Below are 25,154 nucleotides of genomic sequence, written 5' to 3'. Positions count from 1 at the left end.
TTTTTCTAGTTAGAGATTAGTAATGATTTTTTTTCCTTTTGGATGATGTACAGCATAAGTATAAAATCACTTGGAAATCCAATTTTGGCAAAGGGGAATAAACACACATAGCTGCACTAACAGTACCTAACGGAACAAAATGAAATCAGTCTGGGGCCGGGTCAGATACCTGCAGCTTAAATCATCAGTGGCTCTGCATTGGTGAGCACCCATCAACCCCTCCTTACCCAGGCTCCCAACACATGGGATACACGCCTCCACCCTAAAGATACTGCCTGTTACTGGATACCACATAGTAACAAGTTTTAGCAGGTGCCTGGCAAACATTTTCTGAGTGCCTCCTGTATGCAAGACGGAATGTGCAGATAACGCCCTCTGCCATCTGGCAAGCATGGTGGCGTCCTTCAGGGCCTCCCTACCTCTTTCATGATTTTGATGGCTTCCACCCGGTGCTGGGGTGGCGGATAAAGCAGCACCCGGTGATACAGGGACTGGAGCACAGGCTTCATGGAGTCCACCGACCCCACCAGCCGGACCAGCTCAGCCGCGATGTAATAAATGGTCCGAGCCACCGGCCCACTCAGGGCTGGTGCCGTGGAGGAGCAGCCTGACCCCCGGCCATGGTCAGAAATTCCCGGAGATGCAGAGTCTGACTCGACGCTGGTCCCGGCGCTGCTGCTGTGAGCAGAGGTGATGGTTTTGTCATGGATTGGATTCCCCAGGATCACGATGAGAGCAGGGCAAAGGTTTTTCCTGGGAAGACACAGGAGGAAAACATCTGTTTTGCGACAAGCTGGAATGATAAAATGTGACTATTGGCCTGATGCGACAAAAATGACTAGCAAGAGTTGAGTTCTTTACTGCTGCTCTTTTTGGCTATGTCCTGCCTCAGTTTTCCACGTCTCTCCATCACTTCTAGGTATATGAACAGAAGACTTTTTCTCAGAACTCAAGGCAGAGCTGACTAAAGAAAGTATCACGAGAAGTATTAAGAAACCGTCTTACATAAAGAAACAGACTCAAAATGGTAGATGGCTTCGTTAGAGTGTTTCAATTTACTATAAGTAACAAAATTATTTCTACTTCTAATTGGAGAAGCTGATTTGAAACTCTGACACATTGTACTGTCACATATCATTCGGCTTCCTCCCTGTGGAAAAGCCCTTGACCCTACAGCAGCTAGCTGGCTGCCTGCGGGCTTTGTCACTTGCATGCATCTCTGCCTATAATTAAGGGACTCGCCTGCATGTTGAGATGGAGAATGTACCATGGAAGGTCTAAGAATAACATTCAATAGCTCTGTACCATCCGTTCAATTTTCTGGTGCCTTCGTATACTTTTAGGATAGACCAATAACCTAGAAAACAATCCCTTCTCTCCTGAGTCTCACGATCCTATGTCGACAAAATGCAAGAGGGCCTTGGAGGCCTATTTTGTTAAAAAAAATCGTAAGCTTCTCTCTATTTTGGTCTAGTGCATGCAAGCAAAACAATCTCCCTGCTTTCTAAAGCAGGTGCACACAAATGAAATGACCAGGTCATGGATGCCATGGGAGGCGCCCTGCTCGGTTTGGGGTTGGGGGCGTGAGGACAGGTGCTCACCAGATCAGGTCTGTGAAGCCTCTGTGCAGGCGCATGGAGGAGGAGGAGCTGCTGAGCACGGACAGGATGCACTCAGAGTACAGGAGCTGCAGCTGCTGCTGGTCACTGCAGAAGAACAAAACCAGCACACATGCGCATGCGTTGTAAGCGCAAAATTGAAAAGGTGATGCGTGGGAAACACTTGGAAAGATGGCAGGCATCAGAGAAGTCTTCATTTTGGGGGGAGGGTGGGTTGGATGGGTTGAATTGTATCCCTGCCCAGATTCACACGTTGAAGTCCAAACCCCAGATACATCAGAATGTGACTTTAGTGGAGATGGGCTCTTTTACGTAGGTACTCAAGGTAAAGGGAGATCATTTGGGTGGGTCCTAACCCATGAAGACTGGGGTCCCTATAAAATGGGGGGGGGAATTGGACACAGAGACATGCACAGAGGGAGGACAACAGGAGAGACATAAGGAGAAGATGGCCATCTGCAAACCAAGGAGAGAGGTGTGAGCGGATCCCTCCCTGCAGCGCTAAGGTGACATTCTGACCTTGGATGTCCAGGCTCCAGAACTGGAGGTAACACATTTCTGTTATTTAGGCCACCTAGTCTGTGGCACTTTGTTATGGCAGCCCTGACAAACGGATACAGATTGGGTGATTTTTTAAAAAATTAACAGACTTTGCTTTTTAGAACAGTTTTAGATTTATAGAAAAACTGAGCATGGAACAGACTTAGTGTGTTCTACCCACTCCTGCACATGGTTCATCCTGTTAACATTTTACATTAGTGTGGCACATTAGCTATCATTAAAGAACAATCACTGATATATTATTATCAATGAAATTTCACAGTTTATTCCAGAAATGTTAATTCTTTTAAAAAGCTTTCTTAACATTTATTTACTATTTATTTTTGAGAGAGAGAGAGAGAGAACAAGCGAGTGGGGGAGGGTTAGAGAGAGGGAGACACAGAATTCAAAGTAAACTCCAGGCTCCAAGCTGTCAGCACAGTGCCCAATACAGGGCCTGAATTCATGAACTGCGACATTATGACCTGAACCAAAGTTGGATGCCTAACCGACTGAGCCACCCAGGTGCCCCAATGTTAATTCTTAATGTGTCCAATTGCCTAAGCCTTTCAAAAGACCAGTAACCACATTATCTTTAAAGTGGTCAACGCTTTGCTAACTTATATTTAAATTTAATTTTTGAAGGCAATATGGTTTTTCAAAGGACAAATTATTTTTCTCTGTTATTATGAGACTGCTCCATAGAGACAGATTAAAAACAACAACAACAACAGACTATTTTATGGGATGCACATTCTTATAGCCAGACTAAATTTTCTGCCTGTCCCACCAGAATGTATTATCTCCAGGTGGGTGTTAAGTGACGTAAAGAAGAATTTCATGTTCAAGCATGTATTTACTACAGACATATAATACTTTTAAGAGAATTTATCAGGAATCCTGTATGGAATGGAATGGTCAGAAAAAAAGAAGGAACTTGCTTTGAAAAATCATTGGTTGTGTCTCTTTTCTTATAACTTAAGGTAAATAAATGCCAAAAAGAAGCTTCATGTCCTCAGTTCAAATAACTTCCCAGGCAGGGAAAGGCAAGACCAGGGACAGGCAGTCTAGAAATGTGAGACAGGAAGGAAGAGAAGAAAAGTTGACACCAGCCCCAAAGTCTAGAAGGTTGGATACACACAGCGGCCAAATGGAGAAAAGTTGCACAGATCCAAGATGAAGGGTTGCAAGAGAGGGGCCCATGGGTCCCTCGTTTAAGCGTTGTGTCAGATACCTTGGCGATAGGTCTCTGTAAAACTGATATCAAGCTGGCTGGAAAGCTATAGCCCAAAGGCAAAATCCTGCCCATGGCCTCATGAACTAAAAATGACTTTTACACTTAGAAAGGTTATAAAACAAGAACAGAGATGAACAGTGAACAGAGGCAGTATGTGGCCTTTCAGAGAAAAAGTTTGGTGCCTCAGACTCTCTGACCATCTCCTTGTCCAGAGAGAGCTGTGCAATGATTCAGATAATGCCATTATTCTGAAGAAAGGAATCCCGCTCATATGTGGATGTACTCTACCACACTCTCTAAGGGGGGAAGAAGAGATGAGTAAAGGCTGAGTTTCCACAAAAATTATTACTATTTGCCAAGCGGAATGCGGTGGTTGGAGGAAGAGTAAGAAAGGCAAGACATACTCAGCCATTTGGGGCCAGGTCAGGACTTCATGTTTCTATGCTCCTACACCCACATGCTTCCCTATACTTTTTTTTTTTTTTTAAAGAATGTAACTTTTTAAAAAAATGTTTTATTTATTTCTGAGAGAGAGAAAGAGAGACAGCGTGAGCAGGGGAGGGTCAGAGAGAGAGGGAGACACAGAATCTGAAGCAGGCTCCAGGCTCTGAGCTGAGTCAGCACAGGGCCTGACGTGGGGCTCGAACCTACGAACCGCGAGATCATGACCTGAGCTGAAGTCAGACACTCAACTGACTGCGCCACCCAGGCGCCCCTTCCCTTCACTTCTGAGCAAGACAGCGTTCACCAGAAACAGCATATGCTTCATTCTTTAGGGACTAGAGAGCCAAGTAAAGAAGAAGGTAAAGCATTGTGGAAGAAGTGCTACAAATGAATGATTGAACATAAGGTTCTATGAGAGCATACAGGAGTAGCATCTAATCTTTAGAAAGATCCAGAAAGAATTTCTAAAGGAAGCGGTATCTTCATGGAGACCTGAAGTTCAAGTAGGAGTCTTGCATGGTTGTGTTGGGGAGATGGTGTATGCAAAACACGGGGGAGAGGGTGGTGGTGGTTGGAGCAGAGTATGAAGATATCATTGGCAAGAGGTGGGCCTCAAGAGGTGGCAGGGGTCAGATCAGGAAGATCTTGGAGGACTTGTCCGGACTTTATCCTACATTTTTGAACAATCATTCTGGATGTTGTAGAAACGAACAGACTGGAGAAGACAAAACAGAAGGGCCATGGCACCAACAGGCCACACTGTGAGAAAGTTCTGAAAGCACTGTCTTTGCTACAGTCTCTGGTTAATGTTGCTGACCAATCACCTGACTCATCAGTAAGAACAATAATTACTAAATGTCCCAATTCAAAAACGTCTCTTTAACTGTCAAACTGTCAGTCTAGCATCACAAAACTAAAATAACTATAGCCAATATTCTCTATTTGTGAAACTGGAAATAAATCCATAGAAAAGCTGTGAGCAGTCAAGGTTCCTATGAATATCTATAATGTGTGCCACAGCAATATCGCAAGCCCAAGTCATCAGACCCAATGACAGACAGGACGCATTGCCAAGGCAACTGGTCTGTGAGTCTCCTTGGAGACCGAACGCAGCAGCTTTTCTGTGGGCCGCAACAGTCTGGAAAAATAGGTGTTCGTGCCTCACGTGAGTCACGTCATTAAAGGGGCTGCCTGAAATGTAAGCAAATGCCACACGTGCCCCTTACTAGACACACATATGTGTGTTTCTTATTTGTCTGACTGTAGACACACAAATACGTGAAAAGCACAGGGCAGAGAGAAGCCAGGAAACCAGCCAACTCTTTCAAAACACATGAGGAAAAATCTGCCTACTTAGAGGGGTGGTGAGTCCCTTGGCCTGGTCTTCCGTTTGATCATTTCATGGCTGGAAGGTTGAGTATCTGTTGGGTCTCATTTTCTGCTTGTGTCTGAATTTCTTCCCAGGCTCAAGATCCATGGAGAACAACTCTTGTGAGCAGGCCAGTGAGGCCATGAAGTCCTGACAAGGTGGCCACAAGCGTAATTTGACAGCACATTCTGGATCTCTGGAGTTCTTAGAATTTTGTTTTATCATCAGTCATTTTGACCTTGCCTCCCTTTGAGGCAGTTCAAATTTAGTTAGAAAAAGGAGAGAGGGAATTCAGTAATTGTGTGACAAGTAGGATTAAATACATGATATGAACACTTGGCCTTGCCTGATTCTGAGAATGCTTTGGTGCACACCCCTCCCTGACACTCAGTACTGGGAAGAGAGGGAGGTGGGGAGAGGTTGGACTAACAGGCAAAGAATGAATAAATATCTTTCTGAGCCCAATTATCCTTCCAAAACTTGGATTTCACCACGTAACTCAACATGCCTAATATAGCGTTCTATTAATAACACATCTTCAAGGCATTGAGTTATTCTGTGTACCTGGGTGCATTTTGTGAATCCTCCCCCAAGACTAGACATATCATGAATACATACCCTTTCAGAGGGAGAGCCTTAGGAGGCATCTGGGTATTAATTTTGGAAATGGTTGTTGAGGGGAAGTACTGGCCATAGTGTGACTTCAGAGGAAAAAGGTATTTAGGAGGTGGGAGAAGTATTAAGTTTAGCTAATAGAATATGAGGAGTTCGGGTAGTAAAATCAGAAGAATTGTAAAAGGTGTGAAAATTTTATAAGAAGAAGAAACATAATCACCAGATGGAAAGCAGCCAAGAGCCTGGTACTATCTGACCAGGAGGCCTTCCAGGTCTTCCGTTTATACCGCGCTGAGCATGAGGCACCCCAGCTTTCTCAGGAACAGAACCCGCATCTTGGGGGTAATGGGGTCTGGAGGGGAAGGACTATACTCAAACATAGTGAGCAGTCTCCAGAAGCAGAATGATAACTGGGGAACTGCATTGAAAAACGAAGCAAGATGAGGAGAATCCTAAAAAAACCACTAAGCTCCATAATGACATGGCTAAAGTCATCTTTAAGCCAATGTCCAATGAGAAATCCTAGAAAAACATGTATGTGTCACATGAACTACTTTTCGCAATGAAAGCCTATTCTAAGTCATATGGTCAGAAATGTTTTCATTTTTTCAGTGACTGATAGAAATTATGATCTTTAGTTTACAATATGTATATGGGTGCATTTGCAACATATATTTGTGCCATATATTTTTCTAAAAATCTACAAATGATGTAAGAATTTCAATGTCCCAAACTGCATCATAAAGTATAATTAGCACGGACAATTCTAAAAGTAAACAAACCATCTTAGAGCCAATGTATGTATGGCCAACCATATGTATATCAAATATTTATTCCATGCTAGGCACTATGCAGTTAAAAATCTTTCAGTTATCCTAATACTTTCTAGAGGATAACAACATTGAATCTCTATAAAAATTACAACAGGTATAACCTTGGACTTCCCCAGATAAACTAGGTCATATGGTAACTCTACAGATGGCGGTCCCTAAAGTTGATGTTAGAGACATCCAGGGTTTTTTTATTTTTTTTATTTTTTAATGTTTTATTTATTTTTGAGAGAGAGACAGAGTGTGAGTGGGGGAGGAGCAGAGAGAGAGGGAGACGACAGAATCTGAAGCAGGCTCCAGGCTCTGAGCTGTCAGCACAGAGCCCGATGCGGGGCCCGAACCCACGAACTGTGAGATCATGACCTGAGCCGAAGTTGGATGCTTAAATGACTGAGCCACCCAGGCGCCCGTAGAGGCATCCAGGTTTTAAAGAACCCTGAACCAAGCCCTTACTGAACTCAGCTGAAGATTCCTTGCTGACCAGTGAACAATGGTATGTTTTAAATTTATAATTTATAGGGGCGCCTAGGTGGCTGAGTCGGTTAAGTATCCGACTTTGCCTCAGGTCATGATCTCACAGTTTGTGGGTTCGAGTCCCACATTGGGCTCTGTGCTGACAGCTCAGAGCCTGGAGCCTACTTCAGATTCTGTGTCTCTTCTCTCTCTCTGTTCCTCCCCTGCTCATGCTCTCTCTGTCAAAAATAAATAAACATAAAAAATTTTTAAAAATATCTATCATTTATAGATCTACAGATTGGTTCTGATTTATCTTGGTGGCTATTTTTTAGTTATTTTTTTTTAATGCTTTTTATTTATTTCTAGGAGAGAGAGAGAGAGACAGCATGAGCAGGGGAGAGTCAGAGAGAGGGAGTCACAGACTGAAACAGGCTCCAGGCTCTGAGCTGGCAGTCAGCACAGAGCCTGATGCGGGGCTAGAACCCACGAACCGTGAGATCATGACCTAAGCGAAAGTCGGACGCTTAACCGACTAAGCCAACCAGGCGCCCCTATTTTTTAGTTATTAATGATATAACAACCTTGCGCTTTTCTAGCACTTAAAAACTTAGTCTTCCTTTAGCAAACCACTCAGGGAAAAAAATGTTGAGCTTCTTTGTTTTTCCTTGCCTGCAAAGTAATGAACATGGCCTTTATATTTTTCAAAGTTTTGATGGCCTTTGTTTTATTCCCTGACAATGCTAAGACCTAAGGCGGTGGGGGATGGAGAATCAGCATCTTTGACAGCTGTTAACCACCTGGTTGCTGTCAGCAAGCTGGGTGTTCCCCTGGTGAACATAACAACTTATAGAATGTTAATATCAGATGAAGACTGTCCACAATGGTGACAGAACAAGACGAAAGCCAATCTACAAACGAGACTTAAAAGAGTTTAAAAAAGAATTCTGTACAAATACAAAAATGACCAAATATCATCTTCCCCTAGGAGTGACTCTTGCGTCTTCTACAATAAGAGCCTTGGCTGGCTCCCATCTGCCCCCCCACCCCCCACACCAACAGCTCGATAAAACCTAAGATGCCCCATACCAGAATTGCCCCTACTTTCTGACAGCACTCAATCCTTGAACAGACTCTCATTTTCTTTAACCCATTCCAAATCACCTAACTCTGGTTCCAGTCTTATAACAATCTCTCCTAAAATCCTTTGACTGGATACCATTGGCTCCCCATAGCATACAGACATTATTATTACAGATAATAATCCCTCATTATTACAGGTAATAAACCCAATTCCGCAACCTCAGGTAATTTTTGACTACTGGGCATCAACTCTCTTTTAAGTAAATTTTCTCATTTGGTCCCTACAAAAACCCTAATATATTTTATACGACTAACATTATATTACATAAAAGATAACAATAAATATTAATTAATTAATAATATATTAATTAGTTTATGGGATACATAAGCTTGTGGTAGTTGAGAGCTCTGCCCAAAAGCTGATAAAGGGCAGAACAGAGTTTTTACCAGTTAATCCAACAAAGATCACATAGTTGAGCCAATAGTGGTAAAACACTGTACGTGATTATATCTTAGGAATAAACAAGCCAATGAGAAACATATCTCAGCTCTGATATAACAGCTGGCTCTGCTATGGGGGAGAGAAGCTAGGCAGGGGTGGGGAGGAGTGAGCTCTAGAAGAAATCTAAACCTTGGTCATGAATAGGTAGAGTGACTATATAACCTATCCCAGATAGGACCCTGTTAAGAACGAAGGAGGGTGATTACGATCATAAAGAACAGGTGTAACTTGGAACTGTCCCAAGGTAATCAGGTCACATGGGGACTTTACCGGGGTCACTGTAGTTGGTGTTAGAGCCTTTAGGTTAGGATAGCTATCTGAGTCTCAGGCCTCCTGCCCCAACTCTCTGTGGTCAGGAAAGATGGGGACAGAGTATGGGAGAAGCCATCTACCACATGCCATCTGCTGTTAGCAGACACATCCCTTCTGAGGGAAAATAATGTGCTGCCTAGAATCCAGGGTGAGAGAAACTTAAGGGCAGGGCTGTGGAAGAAGTGCTTTGCTTTCTGGCTTGTCCTACCTATGGATTAAATAGGTTTCTTCATTGTTTATGTGCCTAACATAAAGAGAGCTTAATTTGGTCAAAAGGTGTAGGTGCAGGGGCACCTGGGTGGCTCAGTCAGTTAAGCATCTGACTTTGGCTCAGGTCATGATCTTGCAATTCGTGACTTCAAGCCATTCATTGAATTAGGCTCTCTGCTGTCCGCAAAGAGCCTGCTTCAGATCCTGTTCCCACTCCCTCTCTCAAAAATAAATTAACATTAAAAAACGTGCAGGTGCAGGTGACCTAGAGGGACAATGGATACACTGATGTAGAAACCACTAGGCAAAGACTTTCAAGAGTCATTCTAAGCTTAGCTTTTAAAAACCCTGAGTTTATTAAAAAAAAAAAAAAAAAAAGCAAAAACCAAAAATACCCCAACAAATTTCTGGAAGTTGTTCCAGTAAAGTGAGAGACCTCATTAATGTTTCAACTAGACTATGTCTCCCAACTTCTTACTATATATAAAATTCTTTAAGTAAAAGTTCTTTGGATTATCAAGTATTCTAGTTCTTAGTCAATGAAAGTGTCTTTTGTAACTCAAAGGGCATTTCAGAATCTCATTGTGTTGTAGAATTTTGCAATTCACTATATATGTAACTGGTAGAGCCTTTTCATCTCATTTTGGAAAGTCCAGTCCTTTTAAAATTTGGCTTCACTACAGATGTATAAGTTAACTTATTAACCTACTGCCCAGAGAGTTAGAGCAGTGGACATCATCTATATGATCTAATACCAATATTAAATGGCACACACAAAAAAAAAAATGAGAACAATGTGTTCTTTTCAGAGATCTGCAGGTGAGCACACAGGCTCAGGAAATGTTAGAATACAGAAAGACCATACAGTGCGTCCTTCCCATTTAATAGAGGAGAAAAGCGTAGTGCAGGTTAATGAGAAGACTCATTTAGAGTCACACCACCGGGTTACATCAACTAGCTTTGTCATATCAACTACTTCTTAGCCAACATTCTTCGCACTTAGCTCAATGCTGGAGGGATTAAAGATTAATTCTTTGCCAGCTACAGTTTTCCCATTTCTTATGAGAAAATTATATCCTTCATTCATGGTGCTTGGTAATATGGGCTTGTCCAAAGTCACTGAATATATTTCTCAGGAATGACAGGTGAATACCAATGAGGGGGGGACCATTGTCCCTATGATCTGCAATTTGAAGGGATGCTGTAGACAAAAGTTACGTCAGAAATGGACCGCTGATAAGTAAGAACACCAATGTTGAAGGCACTTACTTGATGGCGGCTTGTAGCTTCTCACACAGAACGGTAAGCACAGAGACAAGGTCATCACAAAGGGACTCAACTGTTGACCCTTCAAACAGAAGAGGTTACAAGAGGTTAGACATGGGCAAAGGGCACTAGAAGCTTCCTCAACAGTCCTTCCCATCCTCTGCTTTTGATGTGTTCGGGACTAAAGAGGTCGTTTGCAGATACTGAGCCTTCCTTAGGTCACCAAAATCATCATAGCAAATTTAATTATTCATTTCTAAAGTAAAATGCTAAAAATACAGTTAAGAAAATGATAGGTTGGTCTTATAAATAAAACTCATTCATACTTAACAAAAGAAGCTTTGATTCAGAAACAACACAATTCACAACCATTTTCTCAATATTTAGGCCAGCAGACTACCCACGTAGCCCTTATTCTGACCTTTGGAATTTCTGGGTCATTTGAGTAGATTTGAGTTGTAGCAAAAAGATAAATGTGGCAGCTTGGAAGAAAGATGGCCTTTTCAAACTAAGGAACGAGGGAAAGATTGCAAAATAACTTAGTCACCATCTTCACTACTTTTACTGTCTGCCCAGCATCCTTGGGGCACATGGTTTTTAATGGAGCAACCAATGTCAGAAAACATAATTTTCCCTCCAGACATATTCATGTCCAGAAACTAGCAACAAACTCCCACGGAAGCACCTATTGTACTGGAAAGAGGCTGACATTTAGAATCTGTTGAAGTACTGGTCCACAACTTGCTGACTGCATGGGCTTCGGTAAGCTTCAGTTTTCTCCATGGCAGAATGGGAACAAATAATCGCAATCTCACAGAATTGTTGGGCCAAGTGAAATTATAAGTAGAAGCATTTGCTTTTCTTATAACAAGTACCTTTAAAGATATATATAAATGTGGCTAAGAATTTGATCAATGTATAGATGAAAAGATGATCATGAGGTCAAGGAAAATGGAGAAAAATGGCAGGAGCGTAAGAGAGAAAAAGTTGGAGGAGGATGTGAAAGAGAAATGGCTAATTCTCAGAATTCGTGATCTTCAACGCAGAAAGAAAAAACCTTGAGAAATCATACAGTAATAAGACACAGTTACAAATAAATAAAACCGTAAGTAGTCCTAAAGCTCAGTTTTAGGTAAATTTCAGTGTGTCCATTCACTTTTAACTGGTATGTGTTTTTAAAGATCTATCTTTGACCAAGAGGACTTGAACCTCTCTTTTTGGCTTACAAAACCAAAGCGAAGATTGTATGGGAGCTGCAGTTGCCCAGAGAGAGGAAAGATGGGTGGAGCATGTCACTGGGAGCTTGAAAAGATGCTGGAGCACATGCCAGTGGGTCTGCAGCCTAAGAGCAGAGCAAGGGGCAATTAAAACAACACGCTCAGGGCATGCGTGGCCCATTCAGGTGAGCGTCCTACTTCAGCTCAGGTCATTTGTGCCCGGCATTGGGCTCTCTGATGTCAGCACATGCCAGGAGCCGCACCGGCCTCTCTGGATGGCAGTCACAGCAAGGAAGTGGCAATGTTTGCAGCTTCTGCCATGAGAAACGAAAACTGGTATCTCTTTCTGCTACTACTGGCTCGTGTTGGAAATGAGCCTGCTGGTATTGACCAGGCCTCCCAATATTCCATATCAGACCCATATTCTGAATACAGATACCTCATGAGGAAAAGCATATTCCTGCCTTTACAAAAGAGACTTTAGATGAAAGCTCTATGGGCGATTGTCAAAAGGCTCTTCCTATGAGCCTTGCAGACCCAAGGCTTAGATAATTTAGAACACAAGAGTTACAATTGAGCCTGGCTCCGAGACAAAGAGCCTATTTTGGGGTTAAGAGCAGAACACAGCTACTACATATATCTTTGCTAATTGGTGAAGCATGGCAGTCCCTTCCTCAAGGCCTGCATTCCACAAACCCCCTCCCTTACACTGGCAGCTGGGATGAGGATAGATAAGAGTAGCTAAAACATAAACCCAGGTGCAAAGACTGACAATTTAGGGCCCCCATGGTAGTTCCCACAAATAAACCAATTCAGAAACATTTATCCTCTTGAGAGCCAGACAGAATAACTCCTAGCTTATCTATATACAATTTAACTTGTATGTTATCCTGTTTTTCACTAAGAACATTCTGTTATTTCCTTGGTTGGAATAATTCTGCAATTGATATCATAAAAGGCCTCCCACTGTAAGAAATTCTTTTCTCTGACCTCATGTTGTTGGCTGAACTTTTAAATAAAGACACCAAAACCGACAGGACAGAGATGCCTGCCTGGTGATCAGAAAGAATCTCGGGGCTCTCTCATTTCTCTTTCGCTGACACCGTCCATCCTTCAGGGACCCCTGGACCTGTCGGAGCCGGCCTCCAGCAAGCACAGAGTCTGCTTCCGATCCTCTGGCCTCCTCGCTCTCTGCCCCTCCCCCACTCATGCTCTCTCTCAAAAAAATAAACGTTACAAAACTAAATAAATAAAACAACATGCTCAAGCAATGCATTCAGAGATGGCTTGACATCTTTCTCATTCCTTTCCTTCACTGTTTCTCCTAATTGTGGCCACTTGGCTGCTTCTCTCTGTCCCTTTTGTTCCCCTTTTCATCCTCTGCTCCCCTTTCTCATTATTAACAGGCAAAACTATAGAAGAAAAGCAGATTTCCCAGTGGTTTTTAAATTACTGAATAAAATCTGAAATAAAATCTAGTTCAATTTTTTTAATAAGATGATTTGAATTATTTCATACCTCTTCCAGGAAACAATACTAAAAACAAAAACAAAAACCAAACTGCTTGACAATTTTATGTAGGCCTTTGTTTTTTCTTTTCCTCTGGGTCAGAAGGAAATTCCCCACCTTGATTTCACCTGCTATTTAAACTGAGCTGTCTGTCCTGGAAGATTTCCTGCGAGGTTCTTTTTTTAATAAAAAAAAAAAAAATGGAATTTCACAAACTTACTTCTGGTACAATAGCTCTGTGCCAATCAGGTTTCCACTGAAATCCTCTATCCAATTCTCATTTTAACAATGAATAAACCTAACTTCAAGGAGAACAGCAACAACAACAACAAAAAACCTAGCCTCCAACAGGAAGGTATATGAAGAGTTAATACCCTTCGGATAGTTGGAACAGAAATAGGGGTAGCTAGCATGGAGGGCAGGGACAGAAGGAAGATTAAGTAACATAATCACCAGTAAGACAAAGGTAAGCAGACCTCTGAGGACGGTGAACTAACCTGGGAGCTCCCACTCATCTTTTCACCCCCAGTGCTAAGCACATAGTTGGCCCCCGTTTCTTAAATTGAACTAGCAAAAATCGAATCCAATACCTTGATTCCTGAATTCCGGTGGGGCGTCCGGGTTTTCAATGATCTGGTAAGGGAGACACACACATAGGACAATTAGGAGATTCAGGCGTGAAAATCCCCGACTCTTAGGCATTGGAAAATTTTAGGAAATAATGTCACCCTGAACACTCTGGGGCTCAACTGACTTACCTAAGTGCACCCTCCATGCACTTGATAGCATTACTCATGGTATTTGTGAGAAGACTCTGACGTCTGGAACTGAGCTCATCAGTTCCAAAAATAGTTCATTTTAAAGGTCCACAGTCTTCACAGAAGTTTAAGCCCTTTATGCACTTTATTTATGATTCCAGGGTGCTGAGCTAGGACTTGGAGCCATACCTATATAAACAGGTTACCTTTGTACTGTTTGTCCCAAGGTCACAGACTGCGCTTTGATTGGCACTGAATGAACACAGTAAAATGAAGGATCAGGTTTCTGAACTTTAAAATACAGGTCCAAAGATGACTCCTGGTCAGAAGCACCAGCTTCCTATTTGATGAGGGATCATATTAACTTCCAACGGTCTGACCAGACCAGCCCCTCTAGGCTGTGGCCAGGCAGGTGCAGAACTATCAGGATAGAGACAGAACTTGGGGGAGGGGAGGACAGGAAGGGAAAGACGTTTACCATTAATTAGGCTCCCTTCCTATTGCAAAGAGAATTTAGTGACCTCTAAAAGGAGTGTAGAAAGGCTCTTAAGTCTCCCCACTTCTGAGCACTGGGAAAGAAGAGAGCATTTTCAGGCAACTCAACTACCAGACAAGAAAATCATCCCAGGGCACCGTTTTGTTTTTTAAACTTGTTTCAGACACATGTCTTTACTATTCTTTGTTCTTCAGTTTGAAAGCTCAGCTGCTTCCATTAACATTCATTGTGAGATGCTATGCCAATGTCTACGGCTCAGTGAGTGGCTAACTATAGGTGTATAATAGCATTTTCTGGAGGAAATGCATCCGAATCATTTTTAAAGGACAAGAGGAGCACTACCACCTACCCCCTAAGAATTTACATGAGGCATTTTTGCTTTTGGACATTAGTAGCTTATAATTTCACAATGGCTTGCATCATCTAAGTAATTCAATTAACAAAGCCTGATAATAACTCTGGGATCCTAATGATACAAAATCAAACTGCATAATCTTTCCTGGGAGTGGGGATAGACATTAGGTTGAAGATGGAGTTGGACCCTTGAACAATACGGCGGTTGGGAGTACCAATCACCCCTTATGGCTGAAAATGCCTGTGTAACTTTGACTCTCCCCAAACATGACTAACAGCCTATTGTTGACCAGAAGCCTTACCAATAACGAAAACAAGTCAATTAACACATATTTTGTATCTTAAATGTATTATATTCTGTATTCCTATAATAGAGAAAGATAGAAAAAAGTGTTATTAAAATAATAAAGAAGAAAAATACAGTACTGTACTCATGACAATATCTGTATATTAGTAGACGCAGGCAGTTCAAACCCATGTTGTTCAAGGGTTAACTGTACATTTCATGCTAATGCTTTTGGGATTCTAAATTTATTTTCTTTCCATTGTATTTAAGTCTTCCTAATTCTGACATGGTCCATGATGTCTTCCTGTGATGGGTCATGCTAGGTGTCCCATAGGAGAACATAAACTCTACTTTGAGTGAACCTCACCATTTCTATAGACCTCTTCCCTTTAATCACCACTCTTAGCTGACAATGTCTCTCTCTAGTAGACATCACAAATGCTACAAATATTAGCATCCTGAGAACTGTTTTTCTGGGACATGGAAACATCTCCAGGGACTGCATGAGTAACAAAAAGGAAATAACAGGAAACACCAATTTTCCACCTCATTTGGGATCTTGCCTCAGATTGGGTAAGTCCAGATGGTCCGTGATGAGCAGGATCAGAGGGCTGATTAGACATATAATACCAGGGGCAGAGGCAGATAACCCTGTTTTTATTTTTTTTAAAGAGTTTATTTTTAAGCAATCTCTACACCTAACATGGGGCTCGAACTCATAACCCTGTGATCAAGAGTCCCATACTCCATCAATGGAGCCAGCCAGACACCCCACTATCTAAGTTTTATCCAGACCTCTACAGCTTTACCTGTTACCATTCTTACAGAAGAACAGCATGAGCTAACAGGCTAAGTCACTTTACTTGAAGCCAAATACCCTCCTACTAAAAAAATATAAAAATAAGATTAAGTGAACGAATATAATCGAAATCACTTTGAAACTACAAAGTTTCATTTAAGGCTTCTTCTTAAAACATTAAGATATCATTGCTATGATAGTATTTCATCACATTGCCATTTAGTGAGGATGAACTATGATTGTATGATTAATCTAAGATTCCCAACATCATAGGTTTATTTCTATTAAAATGTGTTTTTAACAATTTTTTCTTCAATTTTTTTTCCCTTAGCATGTTTTACATTTATAATTTGAATTTCTTTTAAACTACTATTCCCACATTATCATATTCAAAATCCTAATATAAATGAAGTGGTTTTTAACAAAGGGTAAGCTAACATTGTAATATCCCAAGATAAAACAATTTTTTAAGTAGAAACTTAGGTTTTGGACATAGCAAACATTACAAAAATATCAGTATTTGCTTTTTCATATTAGTGTTGTGTTTTCAACACTGGCTGTCACAGCCACAGTTAGGAGCCTAGGGGTCTGGTATTGGTTCTTTCACTGATAAGCTCATTCATTTTAGATTTCAGTTTCACCTCTCTGGGCTTCATCTTCCTCATCTGTAAAATGAGGACCAGAAGTATTTGACTAGATGAGCTGTAAGGTTCCACTCAACTTTAAAAATTAGAAAATAACTGAAGGTAAAAATTAGAAATGATTCTAAGTGAAACGTGAGACCTTAATTTCTGTAAAGTTAAGTCATGAGACGTTTCAGACTGCCATGAAGAGTCCCTGTTCCACAAAATAATAGTGTTCATTTCAGAATACTTGCAGATTTTAAAAGATGTTTAACCTGATTTATTCAGAGGCAGGTTTAAAAAAACCAAACACACACCTATTTTGAACAGGGATCATCTCTTCATTAACATTCCCAAAAGACAGGATATTCGAGAAGCCAGTTACATTTACATTTTTTCCTGGGAATGCTCATTTTAGACAGTTTGTTCAAGTTTGGATCAATAAGCTCTAACTGGCTTTGATGACAGACAAAGGCAAATCCCTCTCCCTCCCTGACCCCACCCCATGCAGCAGCAGGTGAAATAAGACCCCGGGGCACAATCTTTTAGTTAACAAAGAGAAACACAGACATCAAACCTCAAAGCATGGAATTAACTGCTATTAACTTCTCCTAATTTTGAATTTACTCCTGATATTTCTTAATATATCAGAACAATATTTTTATATAAAAGTTTTCAATCTGAGTTTTAAAAAGACAAGTGAATTATAAAAGACTGACTAAAAAATAGTAGAAACCATAAGGAAAAACGACTGTCAAAGCTTTAAACAGGCAAAAATATATTTAAAAATCTTAATTTGTATAAACCGAAGTTCTTATAAACCAAGCAAGCCCCTCCTACCGTTTCAGGAGGAAGCAGCCCCGGCAGGGGGTGAGGGAGGGAGCATCTAGGATGTGGAGACACAGCATGCAGTTACACAGAGATGCCGGCAAGATTGCTCACCGTATTTTCCTGCCTTTGTCGTAACTGTAAAGTCAAGTCACTCAGCATTTGACTGAGAGTTGCCCGCACAGCCGTGTTTATACTACGCTGGTGACAGCTACATATGTATGTCTCAATGCACACCTGGTAAAGAAATGAGATAGCAACATACACGCTCTGTAGATAACAGTTCATTACCAACATGCTTTGGAATTAACTGGAGAAGATTTTAAATCCTTCTTAAATAGAAAGTCAGCCTGATTTAGGACTAATCATCCATGAGTACTACAAATATTTGAAATCCCTGAAAATCTGTTTTTAAGCCTATAGGAAAAGGAACATTTTCCTAAGGATTATCACTCTTAGAAGCTTATTATTCTGAGCATCATAAGAGAATGCAAATTAGTGAGTTTTAGATATGCCCAATAATGCTATGAGAGCAAACTCAGATGGCCGGAAATTAATCAGGAAAAGCTCCCTCCGTGGCAAAACAGGAACGGATGTATTAGCTCCCGAGTTATGAAGTGGGGGGAACAGGTTAGTGAATCCCTTTCTCCTGTGCTGTAAACAGGTTTGATCTTGGATTCACTCTCTAGCTGTGTGCTTCTGGAAACGTGATAAAGGTGGACCATTGGCTATGTTACTAGGCAGCATGGCTTGGGGCGAAGGTGTCTCTTAATGACTAAGCTGCATCTGACTAGGGAAAGCTGTGGACGAACTTTCCAAACCTGTGGAAAGTCACAGGTCTGGGTTGCCTGGGTGAATCCTGTCATTGCTCACGGCCTTTGAGGGACGTTTCCCAGCGCTGCTCATGGGGTTGTTACAGAAATTCTGCCTCCCATGTAGTTGCAACATGGGGTCTCCTAAGCTAATGTGACTGCACCCATCAAGGTGGCTCTCAACTTCTTGCTCCAAGGCTGACATCTGAGAGCACAGACTAGCCTCTGGACTGTTCCAAGGACTCCTGTGAGACAGAAATGCCTGCCAGTGTCCTGCTTCCTACCCGCTGTCCTGTATCTGCGAAGCAATTGGTTTGTGCGAGTCTCGATGTGTAGTTGGACCTGAGAAGAAGCTCTGGTGGCTGCAACATGGAGAAATCCCAATTTGAAAAACCAAAATCCCTCATTTGATGATGATGTTTAATGTCGTGGCTTTTCAGATTTTATTGCCTCTAATTCTTCCGGAAGCTATAGAAATGGGCATAACAATAAACACGTGCTTTAAATATACCCCCCTTTTTTTCTCTATATAAGGTATGCCATCTGTTCCAGTTAGTAAGTATATTTAGATCCACAAAAAGAAGAAGGGATTTAATGTACCTAAATTATTTTTCTAGGAATAGCTCCAAGATTACCTACAATGAAAATAAAGTGTTCTCACCTAAATGGCAAATTTAATTTGATGGATGATAAGTGAGATGAGAGAGAGACTAAGTGTTAACTTTTGTTGCCTCTGCTGCTTAAGCTGGAGCTTTCTGCCGGTGTCTCACTGTCATAACCTTTCTGGTAAAATTAATGACATAAAAGTAAATATTTTCTAAAAGTTTAATTTATCTCCTATTAAATGCTTGGTAGTCCAAGTGAGCATTTAAAACTCATGAACTTATAGAAAAATAAAATTAAACTCATAAATTTATTTGGAATTCAGCCCAGATTAATTCATTTTTAGCTAAAAATTAAAAGCAGATTCCAAAATATTTATTCTTCAAATTACCATTGAAGGGCATGTCAATTTTAAGTTCATTTTCTCAAATGATCATGGATTATAATGTACTTGAAGGCACAAGTTATACATACTTAGAAAAAAAAGGTGTCTTAATTTCAGAAGGCTTTTACTTTGCATGTAATGAAACGACATACAAACCTTGCAAATACATCCAAATGGGGGGTGTTTCCTTTCGATGAACCAAATTCTCCGTGCTGTAATTAGGCACAGCAGTACGAGTCATGCCTCAGAATTTAAGTTTTCTTTAAATCCCACATTCTCCCCAGAAATCTTTATAGCTATTGATCTTTAAGACCTCTGAGCTCTGACATAAATTTAAGGGGAATTTTGAAGCTGTGGAAGCATTAACGATAAAAGAGTAGCTATTTTGAGAGCTGAACTCCTGCTCAAGAGAAGCACAATTCTTTTTAACACCGAGAGCCTTACAATCTCCCTGCAAAAATCATATCAGTCACTTTAGACTCACCAGAGAAAGCACAGATGAGGAATGGGGTTTATGTAATAAACGATACAGGATACGGACAAGAACCTCCTAAAAACCAAATGTGTTTCTTTGAGTTTTAGTGTCTCCACCGTTTCTAGCGTTTGGTTGCTAATACCAAGTGTACAATACTGGGAATGACTCATTGCATGTATACTCTGCTTTTAAACGTATTAATCCAAGAAGCTCATTCTGCTAAAGTTGGATGTATAAATACTATGATAAATGGGGATCCTTTTAAATATTAAAAGACCATGTACCTGATAATATCACTAACCTTAAGTCCACAGAAGGAAATGTTCTATCAGCTATCTTGACATCTTCAAAAAAAAAAAAAAAAGCTTCTCACACTTGCTGTGATAATGATAAATTGGCAAACCAGTAAGGTTCTTCAACTAGGGTTTCCATGATAAACCTGACCACTGTATTCAAGGCCAATGATTTTCTACTCTGTGCACATTTTTCTGCCCTACCTTGAGGCAGTACTAAAATGAGCACACTGAATCAGAGAAGTTAAGAGAATACCAAGTCCAAAGGCAGGCTGAGTTTCTGGGAAAGGACTCATTCATCCATTTCTTCGTGTAGTATCTCCAACATCACTTCTACCTCCCCATGCCCTCTGCTTTCGTAGCACAGAACTGACACTCAAAAAGACCCAGTCCTGTGCCGCTGTCAGAGGCCAAAGGGCCAAGTCAAATACCTTGTGAAAAGCCACAGGCCCCTGACAGCCAGGGAACGCACGAAGACACAGGGCAGTGAGGAGTTTCGTAATGCACATTTTGACCATTTCATGCATTTGTGGACGTCCAGCTTTACGGCATGCTACACACAACTGAGAGCAAAACCACAAATAGTTAATGAAGCAAAACAAACCCCAAAAGCAGCAGGAAAAAAAGAACAAGGAAGCACAAGTTTGCCAGCCATACATAAGCAGTACAAGTCTTATATCATCAAGTAAGTAGATTGATAAATAACAGTACTAGGTTAAACCCAGGGTAGAATCACCATTATTAAGTACAAAGAAGCACAGTAGAATGCAGTAGGCATTCAACACTGGCCAAAGCGATAACACATTTTAAAGAAGCTGCCACAAAAATTTGTTTAGCTTTGCAAAACACATAGGATGTGACCTTTGGTTGTTGAACTGTGCATTTGCCTTCTTTTTCCTACCTGAATGGGGTTCATGGTACAGCTCTGTTAACACAGTGCATGATAGTGAGGAACAAGCTCCATAAACAGAAGAATGGGTGTGTTTCCAATTGGAAACTTTTTATGGAGTTGAAAAATAATTTATGGTGATAAAAAATAGAAAGATCAAAGATGAAGCTACAAGAAAGCAGAAGAATGTCTTTTTATATAGGGAAGACTATGAAAGCTTGTCGATGCCATTCAAAGTCTAAACTCTACATTGAATCAGGATGACAACTAAGTGGCCAAGCCGTTTCCAGGTCAACAGCCATAACAGCTGGGTATGTGACAGAAGCCACCTCAAATGGTTCCTGCTGATGCAAACACACATGTGCGCACGCACACCCTCACAGAGTGAACTGAAATTATTTTATTATTCCTAAGAAATATGTGTGTAAGTGAGTCTGATCACCATGCTGGGGAGGGAAATTTCCTTCTGGAAAATTTTAAAGTGCCCAAGCATACAGGGACAACTCTGACTGTGACTTCCCTCATCTGCTTCCATATTCTTCTTGGCTTAAGCTGGAATATAAAAACAGCTTAAGACAGGGGCACCTGGGTGACTCAATTGACTAAGCATCCGATTTAACTCAGGTCATGATCTCACAGTTTGTGGGTTCAAGTCCCGCATCGGGCTCTGTGCTGACAGTTCCGAGCCTGAGCCTGTTTTGGATTCTGTGTCTCCTGCTTTCTCTGCCCCTCCCCCCCTTGTTCTCTCTCTCTCGGTCTCTCAAAAATAAATAAAGTATAAACAACAACAACAAACAGCTTAAGAGATCCCAGCCCTTTAATTCATGCACCTTGATCTACAGAAGATCTATTGAACGCTAGCCTCTGCCCTGTGAACGCACCCAAAATGAAATACGCACCCAAAATGCACTGCTCTGTGTGGCTTCTAACTCCATTTTTTTTCAAGAGCTATGTAAGTTAGAGGTTACGGGGAAGTGTGGAAATTCGTTGCAGAAAGACTACTTTGCTCTAAGCCCATCTGGCAACAAGTAACCAAAGAACATACAACTTAAAGGAGTCAAATCAGGCCCAGTAAAGACACAGGGCCACAAGGAAGAAAAGAAAGGGCTTCCAGAAGGAAAAGTGGAGACATTCTTTAGAACAGGAATTCCTTTCTTTGGCAGCCTCAGCCACCCTGAGACAATGGTCTGGGCTCCCTTGACCAGTTTTCTTGCCAGGAGGTGGGGTTACTTCTCCCGGTTTTAGAAAGAACATAACAAATAAGACACTTCCAAGATAAACTGACCAGATAACCTGTGTATTTTTCTTTTGCATTATATCCACAGACTAATCTGGTCCTTAATTGTAGAATATTTTATTTGCCGTAGGTCTCAGAAATAATGCTACTACATTAGGCTAAAAAAAAAAAAGTACCACTGAACATTTATTTCCAGAGTTATAAGTCAGCCCGATCTAAAAAAAAAAAAAATACTTTAGTGACAACTAGTATCATTAAATCAGAATCTCTGGCAGGTCTTCAGCCTCACGGTTTTTAAATTCCCCAGGGTAAGAAGTGGCACTAAACTATAAACATACAAACATCAGATCCTAGAATGCTAACACAATGCTCAGAAAAGATAAATTGAGTATCAATACACAAAGATGCCCAAGAAATAGCGGACGCCTAATAGTCATTTGAATCTGTGGTCACAAAAAAAAGTAAAAATTCATCAATAATTTTGCTTTATATATGAAAACACCAGACAGCCATTTTCTAACAAAGCACCTTGGTAAAGATCCAAGGTGGGTAAGACTCCCAAGAATTTCGGTTGGTTGCCGACATGATAATGGCAAGATTTTACTAACATTTTCTAAGACTGACAGTGGCGATGAAGCAATATGGCATAGTGGTTAACAGCCCATGTTTGAAATATAAAAAGTCTGAATTGGAATGTCCTTCTGTAGAAACCTGGACTAGCAAACTGTCCTTAGTTTTCTTGGGATTCTTTATCTATCTTGGTTGTGGTAAAGATTAAAGGAGAATGTACAAAAAAAACCCCACTATTTCTTGACACGCCATAGGGACTCAATAGCTAGTAGCTAGTGTTGTTAGCTATTATTATTAACCAGTGTTTTGCAATTGAAGGAAAGAGGGATAGATGGAGTGAAAGAGGGAGGTCCCTGAAACTAAGAGTCTTAAAGAAAAGGAACAATGGTCTTTGAGACAGACTTTGTCTGAACTTGACAGGATCAAAAACTTGAAGTTTCCTGTTAGTAAGATCAAATCAGCAAATACACATTTATAAACAAGGCTTTCTCACTTTGAAAGACCCCACAAAGAAGCCTTCAGCACACCTGAGTATATACTCCAAATCTTTCTAATGGAAGAACACTAACCATTTTCAAATTCACTCCACAGAGCTCCTGGTGATAGCTCCTCTTCTTCCTTTACCCAAAGACCTTGGCAATTTTTACTCCCACAGCTTTTTCCAATATTAAGGTAACTACCCTTGGAAAACTCAACCTATCTGCTAATTTGGGCCTCAATACTCAGAAATCTTGATCTAGCTTTTAACCAATGAAGAGAAGGTTTATGTATCCATAGGGAGTTTTATTCTGATTGTATAAGAAATTGAGCAGAAAATACATGTTGCATATTTCATAATTATCCATTCTAGACTTGATGATATTTCTTCTTCCTCCTGTATCATGGAAAACCATGTTCTAAAAAGCTTTCATTATTACAGTTTAATTAAGCAAGTTAGACATACAAATGAAGGCTGCCCTCTTATTTACATTTTAAGTGCTTAATGATCCTTTGAAAGTTTCCACAATGCCTTGGGGAAATGGTCTCATTTTTCATACTTAAGTACACATCTCCATTTCCTGACCAACAGGTTTCAGGGTAAACACTATTCTTGGGTAAAAGTCAATGTACGTCAGAGTAAGAAAGAAGAGAATGTCTGGATTCTTTCTCAACATTTCCACAGGAGTTGCAAACGGTATTTTCCTAGCTATACCAAAAGTATTTTTTCATTAAGACTTACTTTTATGAGAAATTCAGATATGACTAAGAAAGCTTCCAGCAGCTAAGGGGTAGTTTTAGGCTGAAATGTCCTACTTATTTGCTTGTTTTCTTTTTTTGAGGGAGAGAGGGTGCAAGTGAGTGAGGAGGCAGAGAGAGAGAATCCCACAAGGGGGAGGAGGAGGGAGAAGAGAGAGAGAGAGAGAAAGAGAAAGAGAGAGAGAGAAGCAGGGCTCACCCAAAGTAGGGGTGCACGGAACCGTGAGATCATGTCCTGAACTGAAGTCAGATGCTTAACCGACTGAACCACCCAGGCGCCCCGTCTGCTTTCAAACCCGAGGTGCAGATTTTCAAAGGCTGAATGAGCAAGTGCAAAGCACTTTGAGAGCCTGCAGAATCACTGCGTTTGAATAAGTCTAGAGAATACTGTTATTTTTTGAGACAATATAACTTTCTTACATAGTTAATTCTTTTTATTCTTAAGTGATTTCTATGGTGAAAACGGAAAGGCTGTGCACTGTTGTTATTACAAATTTGAAGAAATACAAAGTCCAGTGAGAAAAATGTTTAGCCCTCTCTTGTGGAGCTGAATTAAGCAATGATTTCAGATGACGGCACTATTGTTCTTTCTTAAATTACCTACTATTCACCTAATGATCTAATTTGTGTGGCTACTGACCCACAGGCTTGTAAATGGGCACTCCGCTCTTCATATAAATAGAAATGCTCCTCCTGTGACAGATGACGTTAAGTGCAAGTGCCGGTCGGGGAGGGGGCAGGCCCCTCCTTTAAAGGCTGACAGTGGGCCTTAGGGTGCAAACACATGCCTTCAGAAGGAACAGTGGGATGGCTCTGTAGCAGATTAAACTGTTACAGCCTAAGAAATTTATTTGATATTTATCAAGCGCTGACAAATGGGCAGGGAAATGTGGGGGTGATCTGGTGGGAGAGGATGGAGGATGAGGGGACAGGAGAATCAGTTAGAACTTATCGAGGGGAGGCTACTGCTGGTAGGATTCCACACGTGGGGGCCAGGGGCGGGGGGCGGGAGGGGGGATGTTGAATGGCCGTGCAGAGGCAAGGGGGCTCTCACCTGGGTTTCAAATCATTTAAAATAAGGTTATACTGACATTCAAGTGTGGCACTGCCTCTCAAACTTGCATGCACATGAACCCCAAGGGGGCTCTCACTGGAGAACAGATTCTTATTCACGGGTCTGGGGTGGGGCCTGACATTCAGCATTTCCAACAAGTTCCCAGGTGCTGCCGATGCTTCTGGTCAGGGGACCTCGCTCTGAGGATTTAGAGGACAGCAGCTCACACCAAGACAGTTTTATAGCAAAG

General features: G+C 41.1%; 1 protein-coding gene across 1 annotated transcript in view; it reads right to left on the bottom strand.

The window, feature by feature from the left end:
* ARFGEF3 (ARFGEF family member 3) overlaps window positions 1-25,154 on the bottom strand; it is a 178,339-nt gene that overhangs the window by 79,234 nt on the left and 73,951 nt on the right. Inside the window, exons 6-10 of the mRNA XM_039243569.1 lie at window positions 17,465-17,587; window positions 13,797-13,839; window positions 10,484-10,562; window positions 1,602-1,706; window positions 420-753 (exon numbers count right to left, since the gene is read on the bottom strand). Coding sequence (XP_039099500.1) covers window positions 420-753; window positions 1,602-1,706; window positions 10,484-10,562; window positions 13,797-13,839; window positions 17,465-17,587 — 684 coding nt within the window. The remainder of the gene's footprint in view (window positions 1-419; window positions 754-1,601; window positions 1,707-10,483; window positions 10,563-13,796; window positions 13,840-17,464; window positions 17,588-25,154) is intronic.

This window comes from Hyaena hyaena, unplaced genomic scaffold (assembly GCF_003009895.1).
Source record: "Hyaena hyaena isolate Hyena2069 unplaced genomic scaffold, ASM300989v1 scaffold_229, whole genome shotgun sequence".
Lineage (NCBI taxonomy): Eukaryota > Metazoa > Chordata > Mammalia > Carnivora > Hyaenidae > Hyaena > Hyaena hyaena.
The sequence above is the reverse complement of the archived record's forward strand: the minus strand, read 5'-3'. Positions and strand labels throughout refer to the sequence as shown.